The sequence below is a fragment of the Clarias gariepinus genome, chromosome 18 (genome assembly GCF_024256425.1).
Source record: "Clarias gariepinus isolate MV-2021 ecotype Netherlands chromosome 18, CGAR_prim_01v2, whole genome shotgun sequence".
In the NCBI taxonomy this organism is placed as follows: domain Eukaryota; kingdom Metazoa; phylum Chordata; class Actinopteri; order Siluriformes; family Clariidae; genus Clarias; species Clarias gariepinus.
In genome coordinates, this window is record NC_071117.1 from 715,001 (window position 1) to 738,654 (window position 23,654).

At 40.1% G+C, this 23,654-nt stretch overlaps 1 protein-coding gene across 1 annotated transcript in view; it reads left to right on the top strand.

The window, feature by feature from the left end:
• LOC128506723 (integrin alpha-M-like) overlaps positions 1-23,654 on the top strand; it is a 100,052-nt gene that overhangs the window by 10,926 nt on the left and 65,472 nt on the right. Inside the window, exons 5-10 of the mRNA XM_053477289.1 lie at positions 3,881-3,995; positions 4,366-4,496; positions 5,629-5,771; positions 19,196-19,343; positions 19,499-19,637; positions 20,679-20,743. Coding sequence (XP_053333264.1) covers positions 3,881-3,995; positions 4,366-4,496; positions 5,629-5,771; positions 19,196-19,343; positions 19,499-19,637; positions 20,679-20,743 — 741 coding nt within the window. The remainder of the gene's footprint in view (positions 1-3,880; positions 3,996-4,365; positions 4,497-5,628; positions 5,772-19,195; positions 19,344-19,498; positions 19,638-20,678; positions 20,744-23,654) is intronic.

Consider the following 23,654-nt stretch of genomic DNA (forward strand, 5'->3'; position numbering starts at 1 on the left):
ACCTGCAGATGTAGCTCCAACTGTTGCCACTAATGAGAACAGTTTGTAAAGCTGAGGCATTGCACTGTCCAACTCCATGTCTTTAAGGAACACCAAGTAATCACACAGCTTTCCCCTCTTACCCTGCAAGTCCTGATCTAAATACAGGACTTAAAGTTCTGACCTCAGTCTCCCTGAATCAAAGTGATGGCCATAACTTTTCAGGACACTTTGGAAGGCCTCCTCTGGAAATACTTGTCTCATGTCATCAAATTTCTCTGGATTGGCTAATTCTAAGAAGAGCATGCTTTCCAAATTTGAAAAACGTTGAGGAATCTGCTCCAAGATGTTATCAAGGATGGTCATGTACAGATTTCTGTATTGCTCTTGGGGATCCTGTAATTGGGTCAACGGCGCTTTCTCATGGGCTCATCTCGTGGGTCTGATGTGAGATCTGCTGTTTTGGCATAAACGGCTTGCAAAGCCCCCTTTGACCTCTTCTTTTTGAAAAAATGCAAGAAGAGATTCAATTCTTTTCTTGCAGTAAAGAACATCCATTGCCCTCTGCTGGACAATATCAAAGACCACATCAGTCTTAGAGAAGATTTGTTCATATGCGTTTCTGGGCAACCTTGAACAGCCTGCAGACTCCAGAAAAGATGTCTTCTTTGTGGATTTTGAAAAAAATGTGGCAAATCCAGAGAGTGATGCAAAAAAGATTCTGCACTCAGGCAAGCATTTAGCCCCCTGTGACAGCACCAGATTCAGTCTGTGTGCATAGCAATGCACAAACATTGCACTGGGGGCTATTGCTTTCACTTTGGTCTGCAGACCATTGCGATCTGAAGCCATGACAGCAGCCCCATCATAGGTCTGTGCCACAAGCTTATCCTTAAAATTGTAGCCCTGCATGTTCTCATTTATAATTTCAAAAACAGACTTGGCATCTCGCCCCCCAGAAACATAAAAAAATCCAATAAAGCGCTCCTGAATTTTTCCCTGCACTATCCACATAGCGAACAATGACAGAGAGTTGGGCACGGCAGAATATATCAGTTGTTTTATCCACCTGCCATCCAAGATCAAGTCATTTTAAATAGTATGGGATATATATATATATATATATAAACTTTTTTGTTATTTTTTATAGTAAATAAACAGCCATTTTCTCTCCAATCCACTCTACAACAACAGTCTCCTACACAACACTACGTTAGGCTACGTCCTGACTCATTTGCATACGGACGGGTGATTGGATGTTTACCGAGGGCTCAGGGGAGAAGTGTGTGTGCGTGTGTGTGCGTGTGTGTGCGCGCGCTGCAGCCTGTGAATGAATACACAAATTTTCCGCTACCGCAGATCATTTTATCAACTTGTAATATATTAATTTTGTGAGGATATTAACATGTGCTTTCTCAACATTTTAAAATTTTGATTTGAGGAACCGGCCCTGAACCGGCCCTGGGTATAATCAATATTATTCAAGTCATCTGGTGGTGGTGTTAATGTAATGGCTAATTGTTTTATGATGTACAGTAACCTTATATATCATAAGGATCTCTGAGTGGGGGCGTGGTCGACAGATTTCAAAGCGGTGAGGTCTGTCAGCAAGTGTGTCGAGCCAAAAACGTGAAGCAGAGCCGTACTTGGGGAACGAGAGCGAGAGCTTAAAAGCTGTGTGATCTGTCAGCGAGGGCATCGAGCTAAAATGTGGAGCAGAGCTGTCGTCGAGAAAACGAGAGCGAGAATTCAAAGCTATTAAATCAGAGTGAAGCAACAAATCCAAATCATAAGACTAGAAACGTGGAAACGAGAAAACAAAGCGAGGTCGACAACGTAATAACCATGAAAGTATGAGTTCGTGACAACAGAAATTAATATAATCCAATAAATATTCTTCCCATGTGGATTACACAGTTCCTCCCACACAGTTGTATCAAAAACAATCGTTCAGAGCTTCATTGGTCTTATTGGACCATGTCCTTGCTGTGCGGGAGATTGCGCGGGAGATAGCCAGTTGCCTGCATACAAAGGTACACAGGTAGTATGAAACATCCTGGATGAATGTTGGCAGAGTGAAGGACAGAGGCGTATGATTCAAATCTCCAGAGATGATGTGAAGGGCATTTGGACCATCAGCAGGGGTGGTCTATATGCAGCTATTGTGATAACATGCGAGAATCCCCTTGGTAGTTCATATAGTCTCATGCTAACAGTTAACAGCTTAATGTCTTTACAGCAAATTAGCTCTTTAATCGTGATATGACTAGATTAACACCATCTATTATTCACAAATACTGCCAGTCCTCCTTTTCTCTTACTGCTTTCCACATTCTGTCTGTGCTGTCATGGCACGCCAAGTCACGCCAAGTCACGCCCACGTCTCAAGCAAAGCCATGATCACCTGTGCACTCCTGCTCCATATCCACCCCGCCTATTGCTTTTCAATGCCTCATTTACCGCTTCCATCACAACTACCTATTTAAACAATTAAATATTAAAAGCTCTGACACCACCACGATGACAGATTATTGTGTGCTGTTCATGGCCAGTATTTCAGCGTTCTTTTCTGTTTCGACTTTCCGGATCTTAACCACGCTCTGTTTCACCGACTTCGCCTTTGTCTCACGTCTCGGATTCATCACCTTCTCGGGTTTACTGTTGCCAACCTCCGGATTTGTCTCTCGACTATGAACTTGGATTACGGACTCTCTCGACTCACCGGTTTTGACCCCCGCCCGTCTCACGACCACAAGTGATCTCCACACGGCAAACACAGCAGCGCTTGCTCTTCACACACCCCGGCTCCGCATTCTCATTGCAGAGCTCATTCAGAGCCACATTAGCACTCACTCTGCACTTGGATCCTTCACCTCCACTTTCCCCTGTGACACGTGCTCAGTAGTTGGAATCCATCCAGAGCCACAGTTATATCCTGTGTTTGCTTGGTTAGCTGTGACCCTGTATACAGCTTGATGCTACACTCCCAGAGTCCATCATGTTGGGTAGAAATCTCACATTCCTCCTGACGATGGACGGAAGAGTTGGTCTGTAAAGTTTTCTTTTGGCCCGACTCGGAACACAAGCTCGGTTCCCCTGTCTTCTCCTTCTTAACTTGTGGGGAATATCCATTTTTTCTTGGAGTAGCACCACCATGTTGCTAAATGCTAACAGCTGATCCCTGGTGTAAACAATAGGGTCGCTGCTGTGAACAGAGGTCCCATACCTGGAAAATTTCCTTAAAATGTCATGAGAAAGAAACCTTGTGAGGAACCAGACTAAAAAAGGAAGTCCATCTGAGGCATAGCTGAATAATGTATATCAAGGAGGCGTAATACTCTATGTCCACTACAAACACTTCAGCTGAACGTCCAAAGATTTTTTAAATATGAATTTTCTTTTTTTCTTAGGACTTGAATGGAAAAAATGAGTTCAGTAATAGATGAGGGGTCTACCACCTCAAACCCAGTATGATGGCAACAATGAGCTCCTTGCAGGCGTCACATCACCCAGAAGCCAAATATACTGTACTTAACTACAGAGAAGAAATATGTGTTAGGGTAGAATATATTGAGAAGGAAGCATTAAAACAAGGGGAGATCTGGATCAGTGAAGGGGATATGTGTAAAACAGTCTTGTTACTGTTGAGTCTTACTCCCTTTATGAGTATCACAGTTAATAATTACATGTGCTATGGTATTTTATAAACTATTTAGGAGATTCATCAGAGGGTTTAGATCAGTTACTGCTCTCCTCATGTCCCTCCTAAAGAAAGGCTCCTTAAAAAGAAGGGTTTTGTAAGAAGTAAATCGATCTGACTTGACATGAACTCAAAATATGTATGTTTTAAGTCTATTTTTTCATTTTGGGTTTTCACCTTTGATTTTAATTGATAATTTAGAGCTGCAGCCCGAGTTTCAATCATGAGTGTGATGGAAACTCACTCCTGAATGGAATCTGTTACCAGTTCAACAACACTCTGAAAATGGTCACCAAGATCACCGCCGCATTCCAAGGTATAATTGTTCTTCAATTTCTGTCATCATGTTCAATGTAAATCAGTAATAAATCTGAAGTTTCAACTATTAAACCCTAAGATATAAACACCATTAAACCCTGACACATGAATACTGATTTACTTATAGTAGCCTTTTACTTTTACACAAACACATTTATACGCACCCACACTGCACTCCTTATTAAATGTCTACATACTGAATATATCCCTGAGATCAACCTAAACCAAGGATAAGTGAAATGACAGCGATCATGTGACCAGAGCTAATAGCTGCTAACAAATAACTTATGAATGTTAGGAATTTTGCATGGTGTTACACAACTGAAGGATCTCTTTATATATATTTGCTTTATGTTGTGTTTTCACAGAGTGCACGAAGAGTAAAGTGAACCTGGTTTTTCTTTTTGACGGCTCCAGCAGCATGCAAACATCTGACTTCAATAAGAATAAAGAATTCATATGGAACATCATGACAACAATGAAAAACACATCTATTGAGGTAAATAAACACCACACAATTAAACACCACCCTCTTCAGCACCACACAGTGTAACTCGGCACCGATCCCAGGGAACCCAGGGTACAATTTGTGGTCCAACCTGGATAGGATGTCACCCCAATGCTGGGCACATCCATTGCACACTCACACACTTAGTCACACACTATGAATAATTTGGAAAGATCAGTCAGCATGTCTTTGAAATGAGAACATGCAAACTCCACACACACCACGGACAAAGTTCAAACCCACAGCCCTGGAGGTGCAAGGTTACAGTAATAAGCACTAAGCTGTTTGTGCTGTCTGTTCCCAAATGTAAAAAATCTAATAATCTGATTGCTGTACCTCTTTGACAGATGTAACTAGTATCAGGAACCAGTGCATGTTATTCTTCATCGCACCTTAACGAATGCAAAAAGAACAAGATCAGCAGGCTGGTGCTTAAAGATGGAATAAATAGAAATGTATGATGGGGTTGTGTCCATTAATTTTAAGGAAAGGGGTGATGAGACTCTTTGGTATTTTCTGTTGGAGGAATGAAGAGTTCATAGGAAGAATGAGGGTCAGACACAATCCTGGTGGCTTTTCTGTGGTAGCTATGAAGTTCTCTTTATGTTGTGTCCTTGTTGTTGACACTCCTGTGATGTCTTAGCAAACTTGGAGATGCGGTTTGGAGCTGTGCGGTCCAGTACTGTCATACAAACAGTTCAAATTTTATTTGTCACATACAGTACACAGTCATACACAGTACAATATGCAGTGAAATGTGCAAATAAAAAGCGGTTGAGAATGCCTCCCTGTGTGCACTAATGCTTAGTTTAATGCAGAACATGAGGCACTAAATCTGATTCCTCTGTGTGCGGTTAGTCAGTTAGTCAGGATCTGTTTCAGAGGGAGGGTGTGAAGCCCAGCAGATACTGTTTTGTGACAAGTAGACATGGCTATCCACAAATCAAACAGAAGGAGAACATAAAAAATAACTACATTGGAAGAAAATAATAGATACAATTATAGACAATTAATGTGTAAGTGATATAACTTGTAGTTGTGTCCTTTTCATAATTGGCATAGGACTGTTTACAAAGATGTATGTTAATATTCTCTCTCTCTCTCTCTCTCTCTCTCTGTGTAGTTTGCTGCTGTTCAGTTTTCTAGCGATTTCAGGACAGTTTTCACCTTTAAAGATTATGTTAGTGGCACGGCGAAGAAGAGACTTGATGACGAAGTGCACATGAAGCAGCTCACAAACACACACAGAGCCATCCAGTTCACCCTGTGAGTATCTCTATATAAACACACAGTATATAAATATGTATAAACGCAAATTATTGCATATTATAGACAGATACTATATTTATATAGATATAATTTACTGGGAGGAAGGTGACAGCACGGTGGTGTAGTGGATAACCTGTAGTCCAGGGCTTGATTTTCTTAGGTCTGTGTGCATGGAGATTGTACAGTATGTTCTCCCAGTGCTTGGTGGGTTTCCTCCTGCTACTCCAGTTACAGAATAAAGCAGGATAGAGAATATGTGAATAAATTAATGGTCAAAAAATGTAAATTAATTCTATAAACATTTCTGAGACAGTAATTCCAGCTGTACCATAAACACTGGGTTTATATTACTGCACTTGTCCTAATACTGTGTATTACTCAGTGGCATTTGGTGCACATTTTGGACTCTTTTTTTTCTGCGAAAGACTTAGTGAACACCACCTCAATCTGGCCTCTCTGACTTTATCTCCAAAACATCTAACATGGGTTGTCCCTCTGATGAACTCATTCTTGATCCTATCCATCCTTGTCACTCCCAAAGAGAACCCCAACATCTTCAGCTCTTACCTTTAGCTCTGCCTCCTGTCTTTTCTTCAGTGCCACTGTCTCTAAGCCATCGAGCATCGCTGGTCTCACCACTGTCCTGTACACCTTTCCTTTCATTCTCGCTGATACTCTTTTATCACACAACACACCTGACACTTTTCTCCACCCATTCCACCTACAATCCACAGGCCAGCCTGTCGGATTGCTCCTTCTGTGAACTGCCTTCCTTGGTGGTGCACTTTGGAGTGGTGGTGACTCACCAGTAGCTTAGCAACATGACTTCTGTTTCGGGATAATGATCGAATTCTTTACCTCTGACTCGATTGAAGCATGCCTTAAACGTCCTCCGACCCTCAACAGACCGTCATCGATGTAGGGGTCAAGATTACACAGTGCACTTGAACGTGAAACTTTCTCGTTTCTTTGCAAAGCAGTATATTCCTCTGGCTATAGTTCTTTCTGGGCATGTAGAAGTATTAGTCTTTTTGCAGCTGTCTGCTCTTCAGGTGTGCATATTTTGCTGCACTGATGCCATCCTTTGCATGTATGGAATGTATTGCTGGAGCTTGATGTGTGAGAGCATGCTTGATGAATCAGAAAAGAGACGGCTCTTAGCAATGATTCCCAGGTAGAAAAGCGTTGAAATCGTTTTAAAAGAGGCTTCTTTCAACTTGAGTAGCGAAGCTAGTTACACAAGGTCTGACCTCTACATCTGTCTCAGGATTAACCATCTCGAAGAACTCACACAAATCAAATCAAATCACTTTTATTGTCACATCACGTTACTGGTACGCTGGTACAGTACATGTAAGTAAAATACTTATGTGCAAGCTACAAGAGCAATAGTGATGTACAATTATAAGAATAAATATGCGTATGAATAAATACAGTAGTATTAATATTGTGCAAGTATTATAAAAAAACAAACAAATGAATGTATACACACACGTTTGTGAGAGTGTGTCTACTTGTGTATAAATGTATAAAGAATGTCCGCAATGAATGTTGTGCAAAAGGCAATTATGTGCAGTATGGAGTGCATAAAGTATCTTAGTGACTATAAAGTGACCGTGTGAAAGTGACAGTGTAGTGTCCATGAGGACCTATTGCTCTGTTACACTATACACTGTTGCTCTTGAGGCGATTGGTAGAGAAAGCTGGGTCCTGTGAACCATATGGTGTCATTCAGCTGTGATGTAATCACAGATCTTGTCACTAAGTCAGCTGGATTCTAAACCGTAGGCACATAACTCCACTGGTCTGGAGAAGTTGACTGACATATCCGCTGAACACAGTTGTGCACATAAACAAAGAAGCATCTGGACTGATTGTTCTGTGATCGCAAAGTGGTCTTAGGATATATTTACAATCTCACAGCATTTGGCTTGCGGTCTAGTTTATCGAGAATGTATTCAGCCATCTCTACAGCCAGCACTGCACCGCATAGCTCCAATCAAGGGATAGAGGGCTCAGGACAAGGTGACAACTTTGCTTTGCCCAGCACAAATCCCACTTTGACTTTGCCTTCATCACTCTGAGGTAAGCCACAGCTCCTATGGCCCAACTCGAGGCATCTGAAATAACACACAGCTCAGTGTATGGAGTGTTAAAAAGTGAATAGTCTAAGTATGTGTATGTGATGTGTAGGTTTTCCATTCCTCCCACATATTGTTCTTCTCTTGAGGAAGGACTGTGTCCCATTCATGTACCCCTTCGGTCAGCTCCCGTACCAATGCCCTGCCCCGGATTGTCACAATTGCCACAAAGCCCAAAGTGTCGAAGCTGTTGAGTGTTGGGCTGGTTGTTTGCTGCGACTTTAAAGGTGAAGGTATCTGGTCCCAGTACAAACCCAAACTTCTTTGTGCAGGCCAACTCTCATTTCCAAAATTCAGATCTTGGAGACCAGAAGCAAGATCTGCAGGCAGGAAAGCTTGCATGACTTTAACACTGTTTGAGGCTATCTTGTGGAGCTTAATATTCGACTTGGAAAGTGATTCTTGAGTGCGCTTAAGCAGGTTGATTGCTTCAGTTGCTGTGGGAAAGGACACGAGACCGTCATCCACATAGAAGTGCCTGTTAACAAAGTGTAAAGTGTCAGTTTCGTACTCTTGTTCACCTCGCTTTGCCGCTAACCGTAGGCCATACTGTATATAGCCACTGACTGAGAAGGGCTGTTTCCAAAAACATGTCCCCTTATACGGTAGTCCACCACCTCCTTGGTTAAGTTGCCATCGCAGTACCAGAGGAATCTCATATAGTTTCTGTGGTCCTTTTTCACCCGGAACCCATAGAACATCTGTTGGATGTTCACCATAATTGCAATGCGATTCTTCCTGAACCATAGCAACACACCCAACAGGGAATTGTTTAAGTCAGGGCCTGAGAGGAGCACGTCGTTTAAAGAAATACCTTGGTAATACCACCCATATTTGACCCGGCTTTTGCGGATGATACACTCCGAAGATGGGCAAGTACCAACACTCTTTATCCACGTAGATAGGAGGTGCTCTTTCTGCATGGTGGTTATGGAAGAGTTTCTCCATGAAGGCAGAAAACTGCTCCTTCATCTCAGGGTTTCTACTCAGCGTGCGGCGCAAAAAATTAAGGCGAGACAAAGCTTGTTCCCGATTATTTCAGATTTATGCTCCCCGCCATGGCACAATTTCTCCTTCACTTTGATGTGATTCTGGCATGGAGTGAGAATTGATGGGCAGCCGTTGTCCAGGATGTGAGTTTTGAAGAGACTCGCCATCGGCTTATGGGCTCTCTCAATGCAGACATCGCCTAGAATTACCCAGCCTGAATCTAACCTTTGCGCAAAAGGTGCATCGTGAGGCCCATTAATGTATTGTCTCACTTTGTGTACACAAATTATGTCTCTTCCCAGTAATACTAAGATCCAAGCATCAGGATCTAGTTTTGGGATAAACTGTGCTACAGGTTTCAAGCGTGGATGGGCAAGAGCAACTTCTGGAGTGGGGATTTCAGATCTGTTGCTCATTATCTCATTACACTCAATCAATGGAGGGAGATCGAGACAGGTGTTACCATCCAGATTCTTTATTTGAAAGCCAACCGCTTTCCTTCCAGCTGTTTCCATGGAACCTGAACATGTTCTCAACAAATACGGAGATGGGTTACTTTGGATCCCAAAAATTTGAAAGAATTCTCCTTTGATTGGTCTGAAGGTGCTCTTTCTTTCCCTCTGCTTCCTTCAGTTCGCATGTTTGCTTCCTCTTGCACCTGCTGATCCATGTTTTTTACTGTACTGCTCTCTTTATATGTTTTGCTATCGAAGCGTGTAATATAAATAAACAATAAGCCAAACTCTGTTCAAGAGCCAGGATATGAGCGCCTTGCTCCTTTAATAGTTCAGTGTGTGGTTTACACAATCAATCTGCGGCCAATGAAAGTAGTAAAACTGTAAATAAAATGAAAGAAATAGAGAGATTATTATCTAACTGGAACAACTTATCTGTTTAACAAGTGAAACACAAATACATCGCTGGTTGGGAACATTCTCAATGCAGATCACTAGTGCAATGTGAGATTGGCAATCACAACATAGTTGATTACACCATCCTTAAACTGAACATACACTTATGCAATATAAACTGGACATAATAATGATTTAAATGAATTTATAACCAGTGCTTTCAAAAGGATTTAAAAGAAAGGTGCGGCTCAAACATGTCAAGGTTCGCTGCATCACGAGCTCACTGTTTTGCTAGTTTGCAGTTTTCTGTTACCTAATATGCATCGCTCACGAAAACACCTCAAAATAAGAGTCCACACTGCCACCTAGCGGTCGGCGAAAATGAAACTTATACTGAACATTAAAGTATTACAAAAATACAACATTTGTAATAGACATTTGCATTGACCAATTGCACACAGCCTCTAACAGAGGCTGAACAAGTATATTATTTAATATGTTGCATTTTCAGCTTTAAGACTTTTTCCCAATATATAGGGTAAACTTATACTTTAAGATTTTTCTATAAAAGTTAGGTTTGTTAAAAACAATTCTTGTAATTTATGTTTAATGCAAACAAACTAACATCAAATGGGAATAACAGAAAACAGATGAACAACAAAAAAAAACAGATGCCAACAAATGTAAAATGGAAAAGAGGGGGGAAAGAGAGAAAACAGAGGGATGGCAAAACAAGGAAAGAAGCTATAATACAGCGGGATGCATACATTTGGGCAGCCTTGTTAATCTTTATGATTTTCTTGTATAAATCGTTAGTTGTTATGATAAAAAAAATTCAGTTAAATATATCATATAGGAGACACCAACAGTGATATTTGAGAAGTGAAATTAAGTTTATAGGATTTACAGAAAGTGTGCAATAATTGTTTAAACAAAATTAGGCAGGTGCAAAAATTTGGGCACTGTTGTAATTTTATTGATTCCAAAACTTTTAGAACTAATTATTGGAACTCAAATTGGCTTGGTAATCTTAGTGACCCCTGACCTCCATACACAGGTGAGTCCAATGAGAAGAGTATTTAAGGAGCGCAATTGGTAAGTTTCCCTCCTCTTTGAATATTTTCTGAAGAGTAGCAACATGGGGGTCTCAAAACAACTCTCAAATTACCTGAAAACAAAGATTGTTTACCTTCATGGTTTAGGGGAAGGATACAAAAAGCTGTCTCAGAGATTTCAGCTGTCTGTTTCCACAGTTAGGAACATATTGAAAAAATGGAAGACCACAGGCACAGTTCAAGTTAAGGCTCGAAGTGGCAGACCAACAAAAATCTCAGATAAACAGAAGCGACGACTGGTGAGAACAACCTACAGAGCACCAAAGACCTACAACATTATATCGCTGCAAACGGAGTCCCTGTGCATCGTTAACTATTCGGCGCACTTTACACAAGGAGATGCTGTATGCGAGAGTAATGCAGAGGAAGCCTTTTCTCGGCCCACAGCACAAACAGAGCCGCTTGATTTATGCTAAAGCACATTTGGACAAGTCAGCTTCATTTTGGAATAAGGTGCTGTAAACTGATGAAACTAAAATTTAGTTATTTGGGGGCGGTAACAAGGGGCGTTATACATGGAGGAAAAAGAACACAGCATTTCAAGAAAAACACCTGCATGGTGGTGGTTTCATCATGCTGTGGGGCTGTAGTGGCCAGTGCAGGGACTGGGAATCTTGTCAAAGTTGATGGACACATGGATTTCACTCAATATCAGCAGATTCTGGAGACCAATGTCCAGGAATCAGTGACAAAGCTGAAGCTGCACCAGGGCTGGATCTTTCAACAAGACAACGACCCTAAACACTGCTCAAAATCTAATAAAGCATTCATGCAGATCTCAATCTCCAGACCTGAATATAATTAAAAAATCTGTGGTGTGAGTTAGAGAGCTGTCCATGCTCGGAAGCCATCAAACCTGAATGAACTAGAGATGTTTTGTAAAGAAGAATGGTCCAAAATACCTTCAACCAGAATCCAGACTCTCAATGGAAGCTATAGGAAGCGTTTAGAGGCTGTTATTTCTGCAAAAGGAAGATCTACTAAATATTGAGTTCATTTCTTTTTTTTGTGGTGCCCAAATTTATGCACCTGCTGAATTTTGTTTAAACAATTATTGCACAGTTCCTATAAAAAATAGAAAAATATATGTTCATTCTATAGACTTAATTTCACTTCTCAAATATCACTGTGTGTGTCTCCTATAAAATATATTTAACTGGAACCTTTTAATGTAACAACCAACGATTTATACAGGAAAATCATGAAGATTAACAAGGCTGCCCAAACTTACGCATCCCACTGTAAATTAATTCTTATAACTACTCTGCATATGTGTTTTGTGTGTTATTAAAACTTAACAGTAGGAATTAGAGGGTCCAAGAAAGCAAGAGGGAAAATAATATAAAATATTATTATTAATAATAATAACAATAATAATAATAATAATTTGTTGTTATTAACTAATGCTGCCCTGGATCCCCATTGTGTGAATCAGTCCCTACCCTTGATGCATCACAATGGGACACCAGAAAGGTATGCCATCGGGCACATGGCCCTGATCTTCAAAAGCATCCCCTTTTTAATTATTATTATAATTTTTATGTTAATATTTATTTATTCTTCCCCCTTCCTTTCTTTCTTCTTATTCCTTTATCTCTCCCCTCTCCCCCCTTCTTCCCCCTTTTTCTCACTTTCCTCCTCTGCCTCTTTCTCTTTCTTGGGCAAAGAAGCTCAGTGGAGCTTTATGACCAGTGGAGCTTTATGAAGATTGCTTCGAAGTTATTGGGGGTGGGGCTTGTAGGACGAATTTCACACACACATACACTAATGGAATCACTACTGTCTGGCTCACGAATTACATACATTGTTTGAATAACGGATAACAGTACATTTTTGAAAACTAAATAACTGAGTACTTACACTAAGATCATCCAGTCTCTGTTTCAACTGGTCCCAAACGTGCTCTATGGGGTTCAGATCAAGGGACATTGATGGCCATACCATATGAGACACTTCATTTCCAACTTCCTGAAGTCGAGCTGTGACAATTCTGCCTCGATGTGGTGGAGCATTATTATCCATAAACAGAAAGTTTAAGCTGTGCTGGTGGAATTAGGGGATGATGATGGGTTCTATGATGTCTCTGAGGTAAGAACGTACAGTGACTGAGCCATGTACAATAACCAAATCTGTTTTGCGCTGACTGGTGATGCCTGCCCAGGCTGTTGCACCTCCTCCACCAAAGCAAACCCTGGGGACCATGTTGACCTTAGCGTATCGCTCACCTCTCCTTCTCCAGCAATGCTGACGGCAATCACGACAATGACGACCACTGCTGCATTGTCCAGGTCACATGGTCTTGTGCCCACTGCAAACGTTCACGGCGGTGTCAGTGGAGTCACTTGCAACGGTTGTCTGGCATTCAAGCCAAAGCGGTGGAGTCGGTTGCGAATGGTCTGTCTGGAAACCCTAGTACCCCTCACATCTCGTAAACGGGCCTGCAGCTGTGTGGCAGTTGCATAACGATGTCTGAGTGCACAGGTCCTTAGGTACTGGTCATCGTTGCGGTCTGTCGCTCGTGGGGCTCCACTTCTGGGTCTGTCATGAACTCTGCCAGTAGTTCTGTGTCTTGATGCAAGTCTGCTGATGACACTTTAAGACACACCAAGTTCACTAGCAACATCTGACTGCCTGCCACCGACCCGTAGGCGCGCCATGACCAGGTGGCGTCGCTTGTCCGTTAAGTGACGCTGTGTGTTCATGGCTGTTTGAATGATGAACTTGTGTTACGTCCCAGTCTAGGGTTGGGCGGTACAGCAAATGATTGGTTCGGGGTTCTATTTTAAACTGTGTAAAAAAGGTGGAATATAATTGTGTAATATAACAGAAAGAAATAGACGGATACTTGAGCCGGCAAAAAGACAAGGTTTGTATTAATTTACACGAAACAAATGCAGATAAAGATATAAACACCACACCAGGATTAGCTTCAGGGTGACCCAGGCCAAAATAATAAACAAAACAGGTATTTGTATTTTATAAGCTAGTTTACCCAAACAAAACACAAACAAAAATACAGGTACCTTACCTATCTCCACATACCCAAAACAGTGGATACATTCCCTTTTTCCCAAAACAAATGGCAGCCACCTACCTACTACTGAGGTCCGTTCTTCGTACGTCGCTTGACACATCCGAGATGAATTGACACATCTAAGATGAGATCATCGTGCTAATTACGATCCGGCTAAGTTGGTTCTTCGAGCTCACCTGTTGTTGATGATTAGTAGAGCTGGATTGAGTTGTCTAGGATTATTGCGCGCTCGTGCGTTGGTTTAAAAGGCGATATGATCGACAGTAGAAACACTGATATATAAATATTTATTAGCATATTTTTATGACAAACCCCTGAAAAATAAATGTTACAAAATAAACATTATACAAGAATTTGTATTAATGGTCTTGACGGCTGTCTCGTGCCGAGGGTTTATTATAATAGTAATATCATATTTGATAATACTTAACCTATGAATTTATATTCATATATAATATTTGATAGCGATTATGTGTGTGTGTGTGGGGGGGGGGGGATTCCATGGCAGGGGGCATATACTTTTCTTTTTCCACATGAGTCAGTCGTGCTCTTTAACCAATCAGATGTGACCTCGCCATTTCAACCAATCATAACCCGTCAGGAGCGCAGGCTAAATCCTGTTTACATGAAATAAAGCTGCTCCCGAGCAGGTTCAAGCTTACAGATATGTTGCTATGACAACAAATGCTAGAAGCGCATCGAAGAACAAAACAATCCACGATCAGGACAAATCCACAACAATCAAATCCGGCTAACTGAGTTAGCGACGTACGAAGAACGGACCCCTGGTGCGTGCACAAACAGACAGTGAAATGGTTTACAAAATATACATACAAAAAATAACCAAGCAACCAAACCAAAAGGGAGAAAGCAATAATCAAAGTCAAAGGGATGCAATAAAGTCAAAACCAAAATACACAATATCTAAAACACCAAAATCACAAACTCTCTCTCCAAACAATCAACACCGCGCCTACACGCCTCCCCGTTTCCGCATCTCTCTCCGGTTTATAACTGGTCCGCTTGTTGATGACGTCAGGGCGGAAGGTCAGGCAGCAGCTGGTGTAGTGGCAGGAAAACCTGGAGTGGACTATGGAGCGGCGCGCGACCTGGACATGGTGAAGTGACAGTCTGAAAACCTGGGGTGGAATCGGGAGCGGCGCGTGACCTGGACACAATATACACACGCTACGAAACAGAAGCATAAAGCATGACTTACTGACAATACCAGATTTTATACCCACAGAATGTTGTAATTGATGCCACATTGAAGAGGTTGTCTTTTGGCCCTAGTATAAGACACACCTGTACACAGTGAGACCATTACATGGAAAACATGAGGTGTGTCTATTACCCCAATACAATTACCTCCCTGTCCCAAAACTGTTTGAAGTGATCCATTAAGTCTCTCACAATATCCCTAACTTATTGTGAGTAGTGTAAATGGCGGACCTAGATCCGCGTTAGAAAACGCGTTAGATCAAAAAAGGTTATCCGAGTACTCTAACGCTACTTTGTAATGTGTTACACCCAACACTGTCCATTTGTAGATATATTGAAGCTGATTAGCCAGAGATTAATGGTAAAAGTGTGGTGCTTCCAATCCTCTTATTTTAGATTTCTTTAAGGTGGTCAATTTAATTCTTGGGAGTTTATTTTACTAGTGGAACTTAAATCCAGATATTTAAACCAGGTAGGGGTTTGGTGATAGAGTTGGAGATCATCATCTATTATTTTAAGTAGTAGAGTGAAGTTTAAAGCAGCTCTGACAGCTTAGGGGAAATGTTGATGCCTAAATAAGTAATGTGATTGGTGTAACGGGATGGGTGGTGTAAGGGCTGTCACATCCCAGATGTTTGTGTGTAATGGAAGAATAGAAGACTTATTACAGTTTATTGAATATTCAGAAATATTGGAGAATGAATCAATGAGTTTTATCGTTTCTTGTAATAATGAAGAGGGATCTTATAAATACAGTAATATACCAGTAATGTAAAGGCTGATTTTATGTTGTATGTTAATTGTTTGAATTCCTTTTATGTGTGTGTTTTGGCGAATGGCTGCTGCTAACAGTTTGATGAAAATGGTGAATATTGAGGTGTAGAGTGGACATCCTTGTCTGGTCCCTCAGGTGCAGTGTAAAGCGACATGATGTTAGAGAAATTTGAAAATGGTGGAAAAAATTTGTTTTCAACTTTGAACAAGTTGAGAAAGAAGAATGAATAATGGCAGTTACAAGCGGCAGCAAAGAAAGGAGGCAAAATTTAACCAGGGTTGTAGTTAGAGGGTCCAGCTGACAGGTAGAGGGCTTGGATTTGAGAATAAGATCAGAAATTACTGAGGCATCAGGGAGGAGGAAAGTAGAGAATAATATGTAATGCGAAGAAAAAGAATAGGGAGACAAAGAATGGAAGTTAAGGAGGTGGTGAATTTTTTTTTATTTTCTCAGTGAAAAACAGCATTAAGGAGTTACAAGTGTCAGTTGAGTACATATGGAGGGGGGCGGGGAAGAATCAGGGGGGTTGAGGTTTTTATGGAGTAATGAAAACAATGTTTTAAAATAACCATCATTAGAACGAATTATACCAGAGTAATAATCAGATTTAGTTTTGGAAATAGATACTTTATAATGTAATAGGTGGGATTTGAACATTTCTCTATGAACACAAAGACCAGTTTTGTGGAAAAGACCCTCAAGCTGGCGACCTTTGGCTTTCATAGACTGAAGTTCAGAAGTAAACCAGGGAGCACTACGAGAGAAGGAAACCGACATTGTTTTCATTGGGGCAAGAGAATTAAGAATATTATGTAAACCATTAAAGGCAGTAGAAGCAATATATCGGCTTGCAGTTTCTTTACCTGATTTTAATCCTCTTTGCCTGAGAACCAAAATCAATGAATGTTCCAGGTTAGAAAAGTGATTAGTGATTCCATTAAACATTTCCAACATTCCATTCAGAAAACAAACTTTGTGGCAGTTTACCATGGACTTGCTTTTTTGGATCTTGCTTTTATTTGTTATTTAAATGGGGAAAAAAAGAGGAAAAAAGACTATACATTGGCTTGCAAAAGTATTTGGCCCCCTTGAACTTTTCCACATTTTGTCACATTACAGCTACAAACATGAATCAATTTCATTGAAATTTCACATGAAAGACTAATACAAAGTGGTGTGCACGTGAGAAGTGGAACGAAAATTATACATGATTCCAAACATTATTATTTTTTTTTTTACAAATAAATAACTAAAAAAGTGGGGTGTGCATAACTATTCAGCCCCCTGAGTCAATACTTTGTAGAACCACCTTTTTCTGCAATTACAGCTGCCAGTCTTTTAGGGTATGTCTCTACCAGCTTTGCACATCTAGAGACTGAAATCCTTCCCCATTCTTCTTTGCAAAACAGCTCCAGCTCAGTCAGATTAGATGGACAGCGTTTGTGAACAGCAGTTTTCAGATCTTGCCACAGATTCTTGATTGGATTTAGATCTGGACTTTGACTGGGCCATTCTAACACGTGGATATGTTTTATTTAAACCATTCCATTGTTGCCCTGGCTTTATGTTTAGGGTCGTTGTCCTGCTGGAAGGTGAACCCCCGCCCCAGTCTCAAGTCTTTTGCAGACTCCGAGAGGTTTTCTTCCCAGATTGCCCTGTATTTGGCTCCATCCATCTTCCCATCAACTCTGACCAGCTTCCCTGTCCCTGCTGAAAAGAAGCACCCCAGAGCATGATGCTGCCACCACCATGTTTGACAGTGGGGATGGTGTGTTCAGAGTGATGCACTGTTAGTTTTCCACCACACATAGCGTTTTGCATTTTGGCCAAAAAGTTCCATTTTGATCTCATCTGACCAGAGCACCTTCTTTCACATGTTTGCTGTGTCCCCCACATGGCTTGTGGCAAACTGCAAACGGGATTTCTTATGGTTTTCTGTTAACAATGGCTTTCTTCTTGCCACTCTTCCATGAAGGCCAACTTTGTGCAGTGCACGACTAATAGTTGTCCTATGGACAGATTCCCCCACCTGAGCTGTAGATCTCTGCAGCTCGTCCAGAGTCATCATGGGCCTCTTGGCTGCATTTCTGATCAGCGCTCTCCTTGTTCGGCCTGTGAGTTCAGGTGGACGGCCGTGTCTTGGTAGGTTTACAGTTGTGCCATACTCCTTCCATTTCTGAATGATCGCTTGAACAGTGCTCCGTGGGATGTTCAAGGCTTTGGAAATCTTTTTGTAGACTAAGCCTGGTTTAAATTTCTCAATAACTTTATCCCTGACCTGTCTGGTGTGTTCTTTGGACTTCATGGTGTTGTTGCTCCCAATATTCTCTTAGACAACCTCTGAGGCGTCACAGAGCAGCTGTATTTGTACTGACATTAGATTACACACAGGTGCACTCGGTTTAGTCATTAGCACTCATCAGGCAATGTCTATGAGAAACTGACTGCACCAAAGGGGGCTGAATAATTAGGCACACCCCACTTTGCAGTTATTTATTTGTAAAAAATGTTTGGAATCATGTATGATTTTCGTTCCACTTCTCACGTGTACACCACTTTATATTGGTCTTTCATGTGGAATTCCAATAAAATTTATTCATGTTTGTGGCTGTAATGTGAGAAAATGTAGAAAAGTTCAAGGGGGTCGAATATTTTTGCAAGCCACTGCATGTATATATGTGGGTAAACGTGTAGATGCATGTATTTACGATTGTGCATAGGCATATGTGCATAATATGGCATTGTTAGATAGACGTAACTGAATATACATAAACAAAAAACATACATAACAGTAAAACACAAACATTTATATATATATATATGCACACATGATAAATATAAACAGAGACAGAAAAAGAAACAAATAGAAGTGCTGAAATCTTTAAAGATAATCTGTCTAAGGCTTAGAATCTTTATTACTGCTCATATGCAAATATGCTGAATATCTTTTTGAACCAATACAGTCGGACCCCCTTAATCAAGTCAAGTCAAGTTAAGTCAAGTCAGCTTTTATTGTCATTTCAACCATATACAGTTCAGTAAATGATGAAATTAAACAACGTTCCTCCAGGTCTAATGTGCTACATACAACATAAATTTATTACATAAATTAACAAAAAACTAACCAGCGAACTAAGAAACTTAATTAGCTGACTAGCTGAGACAAAATAGATTACTATTATAAATTAACAGAAACTATCTAAGTCCTATACAGAAAAAGACAAGTTTATTCAGACCTTCAGACTGTAGAGTGTTCAGTGATAATGAAGTAGAGTTTTGGTGTTTATTTTCCAGTGATCATCTGTTTAATAATAATAAGTCCGGTGCGGATCCTGAAGCTAAAAAAGCCCTCGTCATCATCACAGATGGAGCTCCTTCTGATTTAGATAATAAAGTGACACATCGCTGTGAGGAACAAAACATTGTCCGCTTTGTTATTGGGGTGAGTCAGTAACACACAGACCTCATCACCTCTCTATCCTCCATCCATCCATCCATCCATCTGTACACTTATCTCTCATCGTCCGTCAGTCCATTCAGTGTCTCCCCTCTCCCTCACTAATCCAGTGCTGTAATGAAGTTGTTTCTCATCATTAGGTGGGGCATCAAGTCAAATTAGAGAAGCTGGAAAAGTTTGCCTCAGAGCCGAAAGAGAACAACATCTTCATGATTAACAACTACGCTGGACTTAATGGACTTTTGAATAATTTACAAAATAAGATCTTTGGCATGGAGGGTAATGAAAACACCTCAGTTTTCTCAATATTTCTGAAACCAATATAAAAAAAAAAATCATAATATTCCATTGTGTGGACAAGTGGCATGACCCAGAACATTTTACTTGGTGTGCTGAATAACTCTTTATTTTTTATTTTAGTGTTTTTTATTTATTTATTTTTTCTGAAGGACATGGACAATTTTGTACTATTTGAGGACACCAAACCTTTAATGCTTTCTGCGAGCTTCAACAAGCTCTTAACAACAAAAAGTGTAATACACAAAGATAATTTAAAATAAGTGACAAAAGACAACACAGAAATTAACAGTAACTATGACTATACAGGCTAAAGTTTCTTTTATGTAATCTTTTACAGATAAAAATGTCAAAATGTATTACATTTGTATAAATTATTTAGACAAATAAGAATACATTTACTAAAATATATTTTACAAATTTTAATAAAATGTTATTATTATTGTTATTAATATTATTATTATTGACATTTCACAAGGCTGATCAACAATCACAACCACTTAATATCAGTTCACAGTAAATTAAACCTTTTTCTTAATATAATGCATTCATTTTATTTTGATATCAACAGATCGGTAACTTAAACTTGTCTAACCCACTACAGAATTGGTATTTTACACTAATAGACATCACACCTTGATTGCATAGGCAGTGACTAGTAGGTTATTACAACAGTAACACACAGGGCACAGGACAGTGTATTGATCTCCTGTGCTATTTTCTATTTGTAAAAATTAGGATTAATTATTATTTAGGATTAAAAATTATTTAGGATTACCATTTTGTAATTTTAGTTGTGGGACTTGTCTATAGCTTGGCCTTCCTTATGTTTTATTTATTTAAGTTTTTTTTTTATTTTTGTTTCTAGAGGCAAATATTAAAAAGTGGTGTTTTGGTTTTATGGCCAAACATACAAATGATAAGCAGATTAAAGTGCCATGACTGAAGCTTTCTTAAAAATAAAAAAATAAATAAATGAAATAAATAATTGTCACTAATGAATTATGTGGTTTGTGTGTTCAGGAACTCGGGGCATGTTGTTTAGTAAAGAGCTGTCTCAGAGCGGATTCAGTGCTGCAAGTGACAAGGTACTGATCACACTAACATCAGTTCAATTCATTTTAATTTTATTTGTGTAGCGCTTTTAACAGTTATCGTCGGAAAGCTGCTTTACACAATCAGATGATATTATGAAAGTTGTATGAAATGTCAATGTGTACAGGTATACAAGGGAACTTTGGATTGTGAGTAACTCGATCCAAGTGTTTTGTAAGACAAGCTAAAATTTTTAATAAATTTTTACTTTTTAAATGAGCGAGGTCTTAAAACGTATATGAGTAGTACGCATGCGCATGTCTGCAGAGGGTCATGTGATCACAACTAGGCTAATGGTTCTTCTCATCCTCTCGCTGTGGGATTGTGGGTGATCTGTGGGGTGGGTCTCAGTCTCAGTGCGCATGTGTCACATGTCTAGTCATCATCCGTGTGCGTGTGTACTGTTTATTATAACACTGTGAAGTTAAATGTCTGTAGCAGTGCGGGAGATCAATCTGTTTAATAAGAATGCAATGTCGCATTTATGCCAAATCCTCAAAAGATTAGATTAGATTAGATTAGATTAGATTAGATTTAACTTTATCGTCATTACACATGTACAAGTACAAGGCAACGAAAAGCAGTTTAGGTCTAACCAGAAGTGCAGTTAGCAGAAAGTGCAGGATAAAGGTATAAGTTCTAAGTACACTTAAGAGGGATATGTGCAGAGAGAAGCTATGGGTAACTATTAAAGAAGGATATTATACAGATTGCTAGTAACTATACTTATAAATTTACAGTGGATAAGCCGTATATACAGGTTGTTATTAACTGTAGTCAGAAATTTGCAAATAGATATGAACATAATGTGCAGGATATTATGTAAGCATAGTATACATATTGCAAGTAACTATAATTATAAATTTACAGTGGGTGGTCAATATATACAAGTTGTTATTAACTGTAGACAGAAATTTACAAATAGATATGAGCATAATGTACAGGTTGCTATTCTCTATAGACAGGAGTTTACAAGTAGACATGTACAGGTGGATATGAACATAATGTACAGGAATTTACAAGTAGGCATGTACGAGTATATACTCAGTCAGAAGTTTACAAATATATTGTGCATGGATATTTGTATTTTTTTGTATTTGTATATTTGTATTTAGTTGGTTAGGATGCTTTCTATTGTGCAGTGATAGAAGTTCACCATAGTAGTTGGGGACAGCTGGTTCTTCTTAAGTGTTCCCAAGAAGAATAGGCGTTGGTGAGCCTTCTTGACCAGGCTAGAGGTGTTAGTGGACCAGGATAGGTTCTCCGAAATGTGGGTCCCCAGGAACTTAAAGGATGAGACAGGCTCAACAACCATCCCGTTGATGTAGATGGGTTGATGTAAACCTCTTCTTCCTTTTCTGAAGTCCACAATGAGATCCTTGGTCTTATTGGTGTTAAGGAGCAGATTATTGTTCGTGCACCAAGTGGTGGACTGACGAAGGTTAGCTCCATCATGTACCACTATCTTAGAGAACCTACATGCTCACATCACACCAATCCTGCATTCCCTCCACCGGATTTAGGTATAGTTCCGGACAGGGCTGGAGTGGGACCAAAAAACGGCCCTGGCATTTTTGGCCATAGCGGCCCACCATGATTATTTAAACAATATGCTGAATCATATGACACATCAAAGGACATATGCGCTCACTGTTTTGTTTCAAACATTAACCCCAGTAACCTGCATGGAAGCGAATAACTTTTATTACTCTCATTACAATACTCAGACTTGAAAGAGAAGGCCACAGTGACAAAATCCCCACCTTGTAGCAAAATTTATCGTCAAACAAAACACTGCTTGAGATGACTTTAGACAAGTGTTTAACAAAATGTACTGTTCACAAACACAAATAAGATAAGTCAAGATAAATTAGGCCTACAGTCAGACCATGTCAAATGTCATGACAAAGAGAATGTACCTAATTGGCAGACGGTTCATTTGTAAGTAGCAGCTAGGTACAGTAGGCTAGTGGTGCAGGTTATCGACAAACACTCAAAAGCACGAGTGACACACACACACACACACACACACACACACAGCACAAAAAAGCCCTCTGTCTTCCCTACATAAATGTCCCTCACTTCACTCTGCCAACATTTCGGCTAGTTCTTACTGGACTCGTAGCTATTCTGAAGCCTTCCTCAACCTGTTCCTGCTGGGTCATGTCTCTCACCACCTCCTCCTTCTCCGAATCAATTTTAATAGCTACTCCCTCTTCATCTGTGTAACTAACATTGACGTTATTCTGTTGTATGCTCCCTTGTGCCGCTCCGGCAGCCTGAGCACTGGACTGCCTCTGCACTAGATGTTGATGGCCCTACACCAGCAGCTGTAATTAAACGTGTGGTGGTGGCAAGCATTTCTGTGATTTTTGCACATTTTGCTGCTTCCACTTGTAGGCTTTTGCGTCTTTTCTCCTGCAGCGTCTCTGCACCCTATTTGCTCTTTTCTGGTTTATCCATTGGTATAGACGAACTCATCTCAAACTCTGTCCGACTCTAAATAGCAGATTTTGTCAAGGGGAGATGAGGGCTGGCCTGGAGGGAGGCAGGGCGTGACCTGAGATTTCATTGGACTAGCTCAATGTCCTTCAAGACAGTCAACCAATGGGCCATGATTTGTGTCTCAGATACTCTACTGTTGCGGTAATAAATAAATTGGCCTAATAAACTTTTTAAAAAATATTAAATTATGACTTACAGCCCCAGCCCAAAAATGTGCGTCGGCATTGCGTATGCCTTATGGTGAGTCCAGGCCTGTGCACATGTGGTCACAGTGTTATAGTGAATGGGAATAGCTTCTGTATAACGCGTGGCAGCACACATTATCATAAATAAATAGCAATCAATCAAAATCAATCAATCAGCACTTTAAAAACAACAAGGTCGGCCAAAGTGCTATAC